The 12,956-nt window shown below is 44.5% G+C and overlaps 1 protein-coding gene across 6 annotated transcripts in view; it reads right to left on the bottom strand.

The window, feature by feature from the left end:
• The window catches only part of dnmt3ab (DNA (cytosine-5-)-methyltransferase 3 alpha b), a 175,975-nt gene extending 166,165 nt beyond the window's left edge, over positions 1-9,810 (bottom strand). For all 6 annotated transcript variants that reach the window (XM_061240976.1, XM_061240978.1, XM_061240977.1 and 3 more), the window contains exons 1-2: positions 9,723-9,810; positions 5,865-6,081 (exon numbers count right to left, since the gene is read on the bottom strand). In XM_061240976.1, coding sequence (XP_061096960.1) covers positions 5,865-5,945 — 81 coding nt within the window. In that variant the 5' untranslated portion in view covers positions 5,946-6,081; positions 9,723-9,810. The remainder of the gene's footprint in view (positions 1-5,864; positions 6,082-9,722) is intronic.
• Between the last annotated feature and the right edge of the window lie 3,146 nt (positions 9,811-12,956).

A 12,956-nucleotide genomic window follows, 5' to 3' on the forward strand; every position in this document is an offset into this window, starting at 1 on the left:
CCAGGTACAGGTAGTTTATATATATATATACAATTTTATTTTTATTTATTTCCTTTTTTTTACATTTTTGTCATTTATCACACACTTTTAATCTGAAGCGAATTACAAGTTCAAGTGAAAAGCACCAAATCCATAAATATCTCAATACGCATGGAGGAAACATATAGCCAAAAACAATAGTCATCGTAAGTTTTTTATTTATTTAGGGTCTACAAGAGGGATATTGAGGGAGGACTAAATGATGCTTGATCGTTTCTATTTTACTGTGAGCCACACATCTATATTTAAAGTGTCTGCAGTCCCTGAATGCATTTATTTCTGATATTATTACATCTGTGTGAAACGAGCACACTTTGAGGTGAAAACCTGAAAATAAATAAGCGCAAGTATGAAGTTAAGCGATCGTAAAGCACTTTACAGCACAGAGGGCGTTTATACACGCTGCCAACACAATAATGTATTTGGCAGCACGCCAACCACATCCAAATACATCCCGCCTAATTTTTTACGTTTAATACACAGTTAAGTGCAGATCGTTTATGAATTTGTTTGTTGTTGTTTTTTTTTCTGCGTACTCAAACATAATTTTCCCTACGTTTAGTTTAGCGGTTAGCGGTTAGCCTCCGTTGCCGAATGAAATCTGGTTTAAACGCTGACGCAGGACGGCCGAAGCAGCTTCACAGAGTGTCCTTCAGATACTCCTCACCGTCGGAACAGCTGTCTGCATCCATCAAACCAAAGAAAACACCTTCTGACAGCGGCAATAAATAATCTCAAACACTAAATAGCTTTTAAAAGTCCTGAATAAACAGCGCATAGACCGGTAAAGGGTAATTAATTAATGAAAACTGCTGAGAAAATCAGGGACGAATGCCTACCACACACCATTCAGACCAGCCATAGAAACCTTCCATTCTGACGTCGTTCAGTAATCGTTCAGTTTTAGGGGCCACTTGTTGCTGACCAGTCAACAGATTTCATGTTTGTTTAACATGTCCGTCTGTCTCTCCCTCAGTAGTTTACCAGATGAATGGATTATTTGTCCTGCTTCATGGCTCCGGTTGGGCCCTGTGAATGCGTTCACAAAGTTGCTGCAGTCAAGAACAAACGCCAATGAATAAGGTGCACACCCCGAAATATGGGTACAATGATGGTACATTTTTAATTTCCCAACCGTACTCCGAGACTTACAAAACATTTTATTAACCTTTATTAATACAGGGAAAGTTGACTGAGCACACCTGCTCTTTCGCAGCAACGCCCCCCCCAGGTATCAGAACCTGCATGTGTTTGGACTGTGGGAGGAAACCGGAGTACCCGGAGGAAACCCACACAGACATGGGGAGAACATGCAAACTCCACACAGAGAGGCCCCGTCCGGGATTCGAACCCAGGACCTTCTGCTTGTCCACTGCACACTGCTGCCCACACCATTCTCCACAGGGAGAATTAATATCTCCAGGAACAGGAACTCAAAATTCAGAGAACTGTTCTAAACTAAATATCTCTTGGTTCCCGTTTCAATAGAACTTATTTTGGGCTATTTGAGAGTTTGTAATTTGTTGCTTCTAATGGTATGACCTCACAAGCACAGTTTGCAATGCACTCTGGGATTGCTGCCTCTCTGGCCCCAGAGTGCAAATGGACATTGACATTGGCTCATTATCCACTGATGCAACTTCAATTCAGGCTTCAAAAAAAAAAAGAATACAACTGTGTCGATAAAAAGACGACTTGATTGCGTGAAATTGTTTCATGATAAACAAACATTTTTCAGGTTAAGTTTTGTCAATAGAACGAGCGTACACTATTCTCTTGCGCCGTGTCGTATAAAAACGGCTTTAGAGAAACAATCCATTGTCAGACTAATCGACGAGGCCCGAGGTCTTATCCTCGGCGTACTCTCAGCGCGAGAAAGCGCACTTCCCTCCAGGGTCTCTCAGCGCCGCCTGTCCCTGGTTACGGCTCTGCACTTTGCACCGTGTCGTGCGTCGCCGGAGATAAGAGCGTGGGCCAAACGCCTGTAATGCGCCGTAACGAGTGGAAATGAAGGCGTCGGGTTCTGCCGTTTCAGCGGAGCGCTGGCCGTCCGGGCCTGACACCGGTCGGGAGGGTCTCTGCGCGGGGAGCAGCGAGGTCCGGACCGGCCTGCTCGTGACCCGGCATGCGGACAGAACCCGATACGGCGCTTAATTATTCAGCCGGAGTGTGCGCCGGCGAGGCGTCGTGCGGGGGCCGGTGCGGTCCGGTCCGGTCCGGTCCGGTTCGGGGGAGCGGAACAGGAACCGCTCTCTCCCGTTCCGCGGGGGCGGAGGGCCCCCAGGACCACGCGCTGAATCACACACGGGTCATCGCTCAATATTTCAGCTCCTTCCACGGGGGGGGAAAGGCTCCGGGCTGACGCCGAGTTCAAACTCCTCCACCGACCGACTCCCCTGCGGGACAGAGGCGGCAGCTTCAGGGCTTTTCCTGTTGAAGTTGTACGCCTGCTAAACACTCTCTTCACCAGTCTTAAGGTAAGCTGCAATATGTAGGCCAGAGAACAGCCAGTAGCCTAGCGGCTAAGGTGTCTGCAGTCTAGCGGCTAAGGTGTCTGCAGTCTAGCGGCTAAGGTGCCTGTAGCCTAGTGGCTAAGGTGCCTGTAGCCTAGTGGCTAAGCTGTCTGTAGCCTAGTGGCTAAGGTGCTTGACAGCGACCTAGAAGGTTGGTGTCTGAAGCCCCAGTGTGGCCACAATAAGCAGCTGTTGGGCCCTTGAGCAAGGCATTTAACCCCACGTTACTCCAGGGGGATTGGCCCCTGCTTAGTCTAATCAACGATAAGTCAGATAATAATTTCAATATAAAAAGGGTGACAGTGACTCCGTCAGCTTGTTTTAAAACCTGTGGAGCTGAATCCTGATGCGTTACAGATGTCAGTCAGCGGAGCCTGTCCTGCTGATTGGCCAGGCTGAAACACTGAGACTGCTGATTGGCCAGGCGGAAACACTGAGACTGCTGATTGGCCAGGCGGAAGCACTGAGACTGCTGATTGGCCAGGCAGAAACACACTCCTTGTACAAAGCATTCATTGAAGTGGATACACTTTTGTGTGCATCAGGGGAGATAAAATATGTGGACAATAAATTCTACTCATCACATGGATTTGTATTAATGTTCTACCAACTGTATTATCAACTGAATGTGCTCATGTCTCGCAAAGCAGCAGCCAGTGAAACTACAGCTCATCACCCAGACAGACAGGAACGAGAGGTCAGTCTCTCCAGGGGGCGAAAGAGGCTGCTTGCCTTGACCTATTTGAGCAGAAAGGGTGTGTTAGACTCACACAGGAATGTGTATGTGTTCCAGGACAATACACTCTAAGACAATGGTTCCAGTTGGAACCCTGTGATTCCACAGAGGAACCGTGTGTGGTTAGAGGAACCGTGTGTGGTTAGAGGAACCGTGTGTGGTTAAACGGTTCTCTGTCTGGGAGCTTTCTCACTTCACACGCCTATTATCATCGGGTTCCATGAAGAACTGAGAGGGGTTCCACCATATAGCCAAAAAACCCTTTCAGAACCCTTGTACGCATTGTGTCAATCTCTGTTATATTCATTCTACCTTTACTTCACACCTGGCCAGCCAGCGGAGGATGGGCTCCCCCTCTATAGCTGGACTCCTCCTCTATAGCCGGGCTCCCCCTCTATAGCCGGGCTCCTCCTCTATAGCCGGGCTCCCCCTCTATAGCCGGGCTCCCCCTCTATAGCCGGGCTCCTCCTCTATAGCCGGGCTCCCCCTCTATAGCCGGGCTCCCCCTCTATAGCCGGGCTCCTCCTGAGATCTCTTCCCATCAGGGAGTTGTTTTTCTACCTCCTGTACTTGCGCTATCTGGGGGTCCAGACCTGCCGATTGCTCTTTTATTTTTTCCCCTTCCGTTATTCTGCGAAGCGTCTTTGTGCCAGGCTTCTGTAAAAAGCACTATACAAATAAAACTCAATTGCGCCGTTACGGCACTACAGTGCCGGTTTACTGCGTGGACACGGCCTGTCATATCCGTCCTAAGTGCACAGAGAGGTTTATCTACGTCAACGTGGAGCGACCGCGTAGCACGAGCAGGGCGTCTCGGCCAGTCACTCAGCACCGAGACCGAGGTTTCCCCCAGAAACACACGGGCGTCTGCTCCCACACGTCTGATGAAAACGCATCGCTTCGTATCGTGATGGATCGTGACACATGTCCCTCACGAACAGCCCGTATATAAATACCTGCCAACAACTCCACGGAAGACAAATTATTTATTTATTTTGCTGATGCAACCTGACAGCTCTCGGACTGATCGTATTTACGGGGCTGATCTCGTGGCCTACTCCTCTCCCTGCGTTTGGCGAAGACATTTTCTTTTTTTTAAACCCAGGGGCCGTTAAAGTAGCTATGGGGGGTATTTCAGGTCAGGGTAAATAATCACGAGGACAAACAGACCTGAAGGCACAGACGTCGTAAAGAGGCCGGGGGTAAATACTTAAGCTCAAAAGGGTATAGAATCTCACAATTAAGGTTGAAAACGATTTTTGTTTTAAGTTACACCAACTATAAACCCAAGACTACCACCAACTATAAACCCAAAACTACCACTGACATTGACACAAACCACCTGACAAAGTGGAGATTGGTTGTAATAAAATGTCTAAATTAGATATAAAGATGTAACAAACCAATTATGCCTCAAAATAGGTGTTTTAAACTCTGGGGTAACGTACAACTAATTACCACTGCTTTATAAATGACGCAGTGTAAGGGCTTTGGAGTCGGAAAAAAAAGGACGCTAAATCATAAAAACTTATACAAAAGAGGAAAAAAAAAAAAAAAAAAAAAGCTTTTTTAAATGCCTGAAGCTGTCTTCTCTGAAACAAAGAAGATATAAAAGATTATGCCAACGACCGCTTCTACTGCCAATGTCAATACCCCAATGACAGTAAATGCATAGCGTACCTTATTAAACATTTGCCTGACTTACGTGCGCTAACGTTAGCCGATTGATCCGATTCAACGTTTTGGCAAAGCTGATCAAACAAAACCTGCTTATGATACAGAATGTTTCTGCTGCCAGTGAGGTTATAAGCGGTTATGAAATAGTTTTCAGTCAAGTTCTTAAGGAAGATGTGACAATGACGGCTCAATGAACCCATCTTTTCCAATTTTGCATATTAATTGAATGAACGATATAACCGTGCCGTATCCCATGACACGAGACGGTAATGTCTAGAGGATTCTAGAAACTGCACATTAAAGTGTAGATTAATAAAATCTACTTGCTTTTACTGTATTTCACTAGCTTAGGCTGAAATTAGTCAGTCTTACCGCGAATTAAGATTTGTGTTCCCCTTTTTTTGCAAGTCATATATTTTTAAACCCGTTCACCATTTTGCCACGTCTATACAGGGCCTATATACATGGGGATTTTCGGTTTGTCCGTTTTTCTTTTTGTTTTTTTTTTTTGTGTACGCCCCGCCCTATATATGAAATAAAAGACGGCGCTGACCATACTGGCTTGTGCATCTACTCTATTCCCACTGCGAAACCAAAAGGAACAACGGAGAGAGAATAACTAGTGTCGTGTCCTTCTCCCCTGTCGAGCCGAGAGCGGTGCGTCGTCTGCCTGTTCCCGGCCAGACAGACAGCCGCCCCGTGGCGTCACACTGCACCAACGCACCAGTTACACAGACAGAGCAAAATATAACACAACGTTGTATGTCTCTGATGATTACTGACTGCAACATACAGTCAACATACAAAATTGAACAGAACAAATGGCTGCGGACGTCCGTTTTTTTCTCTCTCTCTCGCTCGCTCTCTCTCTCTCTGTCGCCGACGGCGCCGTTTCTTACCATTTTGTTTGCAGCTGCGTCATATTCGAAATCTGAAGTTTTGAATGTGGTGGTGGTGGTGGCGGCAGCGTTGGACGGCATCACCGAAATAACGTCGTTTATTATTAATATATTTGAAAGCAAATTGAAATGAAATGAGGAAAAATAACCAAATAAACAAATAAAAAAAACTTAAAATGATTTGGATGTCGTCTTCTCTTTCAGTTCTTCCTTTCTCCTGTAAAATAAAAATAAATGGATCTTGTAAGGTGCAGTGTGGTGTAAATATAAATAAATTAAAGATCAACTAGATTTTTTTAAATCAAATATTGAATGTTATTAAATGATTATAGGGTGGACAGATGTAGCGTCTCTGGTAAACACTTTTGGATAAGACAGACCAGGCGAATGAGTGTAAAGGTTTACTAATTGGCAAACCTTAATTATTTAGGCTGCTGTGAAAATTTGACCGACATAAATGAACATCCAAAAAATGACTCCAAAATTAAGGTACATCATAAGCATGCAAAAAAAAAAAAAAAAAAAAGTGGCTAACATAACAGTTAATGTGTCTATGTTCTCTGTGACAGAATTGATGGCGTAAATGTGGCAGCTCGTTAACGTCCTTGACTCTTACGGCTTCTGACACTTCATTTAACGCATGAAACAGCCAGAAAATAGCCGTTTCTCTACCGGTGTAGACCGGCAGAGATATGTGTAGCCGTGCTACGGCTATTAAAACCCCCCTCTATTACAGCGAGCTGGTCTTGTGTTCGGCTTTAACATGGCGGTGTGTTGAATCGGTGCCAAATTCTATTTCCCAGATATACATGGCCTAGGATTGTACAATTTGCGGTCCGATTCCAATACGATTTTATTTATTTTTTTCAGACATCTGCAAAAAATTAGGTTGTTTCGCTAGTATTCATATGATCAAAGTTTTTTTGGTCCTTGTCTCTCATCGAATCGATTTGACCAGTTTCTTTGATTTAGGAACGAACTGACATTAACGCAGTTTGGCTTGCCGCAACAATGCACACCAGCCGAAATCTACATGAAAGATAACATCTTACTGACACGTTGTCATGGTCACTGTCACGGCGCAACAAATGCTTTGTCATTGTTGAACTCGCAGTAAATAGATGCGGCTAGCCTATACTACATATTGACGCTGTTAATTATTTAAGTTCTGTTATGATTGAATCTGAATTGACTATGAATTGAAATGCAAAATGACAGCCAATAATGTGATGAGTAGCCTACTCACTCGATAAGTGGACAGCTTATTTGTAAGCAAATTAAGCGGAGCAAATATTAGACTACGCAGAGCTTCGTAAAGCAAGGGGAACCTTAGATTTGGTGATACCGAAATGCAGCTTAATTGGAATGGTGGCCAGTGAACATGCACACGGCCTGTTATATTAACCACCGGTGAAGGTTACTCACAGTCTTTAATAATAATTCAGGATATGCACATGACATATAAGCATGGTCAGACGGCGGTACAGACACACTTCACTAAAATGCTCAGTGTTAATTCAACTGTTGAAACACGGCACACAAGACACTCCCCCCCCCAAATTCGAAAACATCTTTGGCACAATTCTGTGGTTGTGTACGCAGAGTACTTCAAATCAGCAAGCGTCATTAATTTAAAATGGAATGATTGGCATGTGTCAGTATTGGCCTGCAGTCACACAGCCAACACTTCTGACCTGAAGTGCAATATTCCAGCAATTCTACAGAACCAGAAGTGTCAATTACAATAATGTAAAGTTTGGTACAAAATGTACCCCATTTGAACCCACACTCTCAGAAATAAAGTGATAGTGGAGGTACACTTTGGTTCTTCAAGGATCAAATTTCTCAAATGTACCCTGACAGTAGCAGTACAGTAAGGCAATGTTCTCTTGTGTTTTCCCAGCAAAAAAGGTACAAGTGTTTATATATATATATATTATAATTATATATTGCTGGCTAGGGGTACACTCATATGCACCTACAGGGCGTTTGTACCTTTTAAGGCACTTTTCGTACCTTTATTTCGTAGAGTGTACAAATGACTGTTATGGCATAAAAGAAACATTTTAAATCACAGAGATTATTGTCTGAAATGACACATGCTCACATGCAATGTTTCAGCCTGATTGTAATCTTTGAAAGTAACTTCCGCCTTAACATTGTAACATGACATGTCAGTCTGTGTCTGAGATGAACCCCATTCCCAAACTGAAGGCAGGTTATTTTAAATAAAGAATAGGTCTACCCTCCAAGGGTAGAATGCAGTGCATCACATTCACGGGCCTATAACTTTAAAAGGTGGACATACTCTCAGACACAAAACACTGAAGAAAACGTCACATAGGCCTACATAATGCCGCAGGCTAAAAGGAGTCAACTAAAAGTACCTTTTGAGCAGGCAAAACAGGGGCCTACTCTTGGGCAGCCGAACAGTAATGCGCAAAAGCGTAACTTTAATCACAAAGTTCCACAGAACTCTATATAATTCTGAAGAAAAATAAATAAATAATTAAACTGTTGTGAGGTTAGTTTATTTTCTGTTTTTGTGAGAATTAAAACAATGGGAATTCGGGCAATCGTAAAACTGTCTAGTCTAGTGTATGTTCCAATATTTGGCGTCCTGCATGGCACAGACAATTATTTGACGTGTTTGGTACGGGTTGTGTTTCGTCAGTTGCCGCCCGTTTTATTGAAGGGAGTCAGCCAATAATTAAGTAGCCCAACTTTAAGATGTAGACACGATCACGTCTCAATTTTTTTAATTAAATGCCACAACCATCAATAACATGACGTGTATACTAGGCTATACTATGGACTGGTAAAAATCACCCATGCCTCAGCGCGTGAGCAGATATTGCGTTTCACCAGGAAACGCAAAGCAGAGTATTGTGGTGCAGGTTTAAACATGCGTAAATGTAAATCCGTAAGGTCACGACAGGAGAATCACAAAATCATGCAATGGAAATGGATGCGTGTTAAACGCACCTACGTCGTGACATTCGTCTATAGATTTTTTTCGTCAACGCTTGCACAGCCTGTTAAACGGAGTGTTCATTATTTAAGCACATATAAACGCGTGTTTCAAAGAAACCCCAAACACAGGCATGCAAAATCGGGTTGGCAGGATGATGGAAGGAGGAGCACGCTACATTTTAACCAAGAGGGTCAACTGCAATCGCGCGAAGACGAGACAAATGCAATTTATCCCACTTCCTTCAGGACTCGTTCAACCCTGCAGTTCTCTTTATGAGGTACCATTTTAGGATTTCTGAATAAAATGCACCGCTGCAGATGTGTGCTTCAACCCGGTTCCCAGACAGCTAGGTAGCAAATTTGATAATTGCATCATTAGATTATGTCAGGTAGCCAAAACCAAACGCACACACGCAGTGACCGGCATCCAAATCTCTCCCCGTACAAGTTGTACTGTCTGTCTTCTTAGGACACATCTGCAATTGGGGAAAAAATGCGAACCCACTCGTTTTCCCTTATCACTAGCTTAGACCAGCGGCACCTAACCACCCCTTTCAGCGACTAGGACATACATCATTGCCAATAATATATTTTTGAAGCTATATACCGATTTATTTTTTATTTGCAAAAGTCACCGCGTTGAGTGTTCGCTAAAGTCCGGTATCTGTCTCTCTGCATACAGAAAAACTGTCCCCAAGTTCAAGTGGCGAACGCTATGTTTAAACCACACATCTGCAAAAGCACACAAATGCTTGCCAGGTCCTCCACCATTAAACGCGTCCCGATTTTGGCTTTTTAACTTTGGACCGTGAGAGGCTCGCTCATCGGAAAGGGTTTTTAGCACGGGTCGAGGTGTTTTAATTAGTGGATCACAGTGTTAATTACCCGTTTTGCCAGTCCCAGGCCCGACCCTTTTGGTTTTCGCTAGCTCCCGGATCTTCCTTCTGCTCCGTACCCTGGTCCGCCTCCCAAGCCGGCAAGGCCTGCTTTCAGCTCACACCGCAGAGGCCGGCAAACCGGAAAAGTTTCCGCAGGGTCCTACAACCTGCTCTGTTTCATCATCCATCCATTCCATCCATCCATCCATTCCATCCATCCATCCATTATCTGAACCCGCTTATCCTGATCAGGGTCGCAGGGGGGCTGGAGCCTATCCCAGCATACATTGGGCGAAAGGCAGGAATACACCCTGGACAGGTCGCCAGTCCATCGCAGGGCACACACACCATTCACTCACACACTCATACCTACGGGCAATTTAGACTCTCCAATCAGCCTAACGTGCATGTCTTTGGACTGTGGGAGGAAACCGGAGTACCCGGAGGAAACCCACGCAGACACGGGGAGAACATGCAAACTCCGCACAGAGAGGCCCCGGCCGATGGGGATTCGAACCCAGGACCTCCTTGCTGTGAGGCGGCAGTGCTACCCACTGCACCATCCGTGCAGATTTAGATCGTTTAAACGAATTAATCTTCGTCAAGCTAAGGTGAACACGATGGATAAAGTACACAATGAACAACATTCACAGACCGCTCTGCGTTTGAATTTACGGCGTAAAACAATCTTGTAATGACTTGGACGGCCTTCAAGGTTAGTTTCCAGCATCTGTGGTGTGACAACAGTTTTAAGCCTTTTCCGAAAAAAAATGTGTTTTGTCCGTATTTATTTATTTGGGGGTCGCTTCACACGGTTAAGGAGAAGAACACATTTAATGTTTTCAGTTCGTGCCCCACTGTGAGATTCCAATAAATAAGTCTAACGGTGTCCCACCTCATTAATAACTGCAACGAAGGGTCGGAAACACAGCCGACATCTCGCCAATTAAGTAGCAGAGGTCTGTTATCGCTATATCGTCAAGGTGGCACCGAGCATTTGTGTAGTTAATTGTAACATATGGCCCTTCTCACGGTTGACTTTTACTATGCGATGCACGGTCGGCAAACATTATGTCAATTTTCTGGGCCGTTATCACTGATGTCAGTCAAACTGCGAGATTAAGTACCTACGTTCTAATGCATGCACGACAGTGCGCGGAATAGAAAATTAGATATCTGAAGCTAATCCCGCTGTAACCTCTGGCCAGCAAGGCAATGCCCCCACCTTATTCAGTTAACTGTCCATAGATGACATAACCAAATTCTTCAGAAACTGTCTAAATCTAACAGGTATTGTACAGGTATTGACCTCTGATATTATATTTCAAGGACCTTTGATATTATATAGATTTTATTCAATGTAATAATGTAATACCCAAGTAAATGGATAGGGGTTAAATGTGACCAAACTGGAGAGTGAATTGTAGGCCAGTCTGTCAGAGTTGATTTAACTGAGAGGAGTTTTAGAACACGTTTCGGTTTTTAAAACAAGGCACTGCCTTTGGCAAGGCACTTAGCCTGAATTGCTTCAGTGTATATCCAACTGTATTAATTTATATTAGATATAAAACAAGCAAAAACTGTGCAGTTTACTCTGGATTAGAGTGTCTGCTAAATGTCTGTAATGTCATACAATGTCATGTAATAATAATAATAATAATAATAATAATAATAATAATTCATTATTTAGCTGATGCTTTCATCCAAAGCGACTTGCAGTCGATTAGACTAAGCAGGGGCCAGTCTCCCCTGGAGCAGTGTGGGGTTAAGGGCCTTGCTCAAGGGCCCAACGGCGGCACAGATCTTACACCAGGTCATGTACCTCAGCCTCCAGGCTACAGGCTGCCCCATTATGTCACCATTCAAACTAACCAGGCAGCATGTTAGACATCACAAATCAATGTTCAAACGATTGCTCACAAATGACTGTACAAAATATCAATCTTTGATCATAATCTGCAATCTAGGCAATCTAGGCAGTATGTGACAAACATCAGGATAGCCAACAGACTTACATTCACGCCAGTGAAATCCAGACCTGGGTCAAATATGTAATTGTTTTGCTTTGGTCGTTAATGATTCAGATACTTTTTCTACTTTTCTTCCCGAGCTGTCCTGTCTGCTGTATTTGAACCTATGGAAAACTCTCAAAGAGTGCAGGCCCCGCCCCTCCGGTCCTCTCGATCGGTGCAATTGCACCAGGCACGATCAACGGAGCACAGAAAAGTATTTCCGACGTCCCAACCTCTCTGGGAAAGTCCAGGGGTCTCCCTGAGACCTGCGAGGGAGCGGAAGTCTCTGTTAAATCAGCACTCTGCACCACAGGCAGGAGTGAAGTTCAGAAATGCGCGTTACCCCGTCACACACTGACAGACAGTCACAAGTTAAGGAACCGAAAAGTGCAGGGGAACCCCCCCCCCCCCCAAACCCCGCAACCCCCCGCAGTCAGGCACTGTGCAGCCCCTGAATCCGAAACAGCGACGTCTCTCACCCAGGTCTGGTGAGACTTCATTTGTAAATGCCAATGACTCCTCTAAAATGGGGGGTTTTTTTTTCATAGCATTTGAAAGCTATGAGTCACGGATGGAACTAAGGAAACTAATTTGTAGTCATGGCTGCGTTCCAAACCGCATACTAGCATACGCGTAGTATGCAAAGTATGCAAAGTGTGCGGGCCCAAACGCGGCCTGTGTCTAAATGTAGTCGCGCTACATCGAAATGACTCTGATCTCTTCCCCCCCTCTGTGACGTCTGATTGGTGGGAGATGAGTCACATGACCCCGTATGCAACATTGGCTTCTTCTGCGATCTCTCTTCAGGAGCGTAGTAAGAACCAGAGAAAAATGCATTCTTTCGTCTTTTTCTTAAATGGTAATTTTGCAGGCGCTAATCCTCTTCGCCGAACCAGTAAGAGCTTGAGAGGATTTACCTCCCAACACCCAGGGGTATTCTGGGATAGGGAAGTGACATTAAGTCTAACATTTGTTCCTGCACTTTATGGAAGCATTTCAGGAACTCTGGCAGAGGAGTGTGTGCAGTTCTGAGCAAAGTCTATTTCAGTTACCCCTCAATGGACTTCACCTTTTGATATTAATAATAATAATGTGTTATTTAGCTGACACTTTTATCCAAGTGACTTACAGTTGATTAGACTAAACAGGGGAATAGGGGTTAATCCCCCTGGAGCAATGTGGGGATAAGGGCCTTAGCCACAAGGATTCTTTTGGGTTTGCTGCCAAAA

The sequence above is a fragment of the Conger conger genome, chromosome 5, assembly GCF_963514075.1.
Source record: "Conger conger chromosome 5, fConCon1.1, whole genome shotgun sequence".
Lineage (NCBI taxonomy): Eukaryota > Metazoa > Chordata > Actinopteri > Anguilliformes > Congridae > Conger > Conger conger.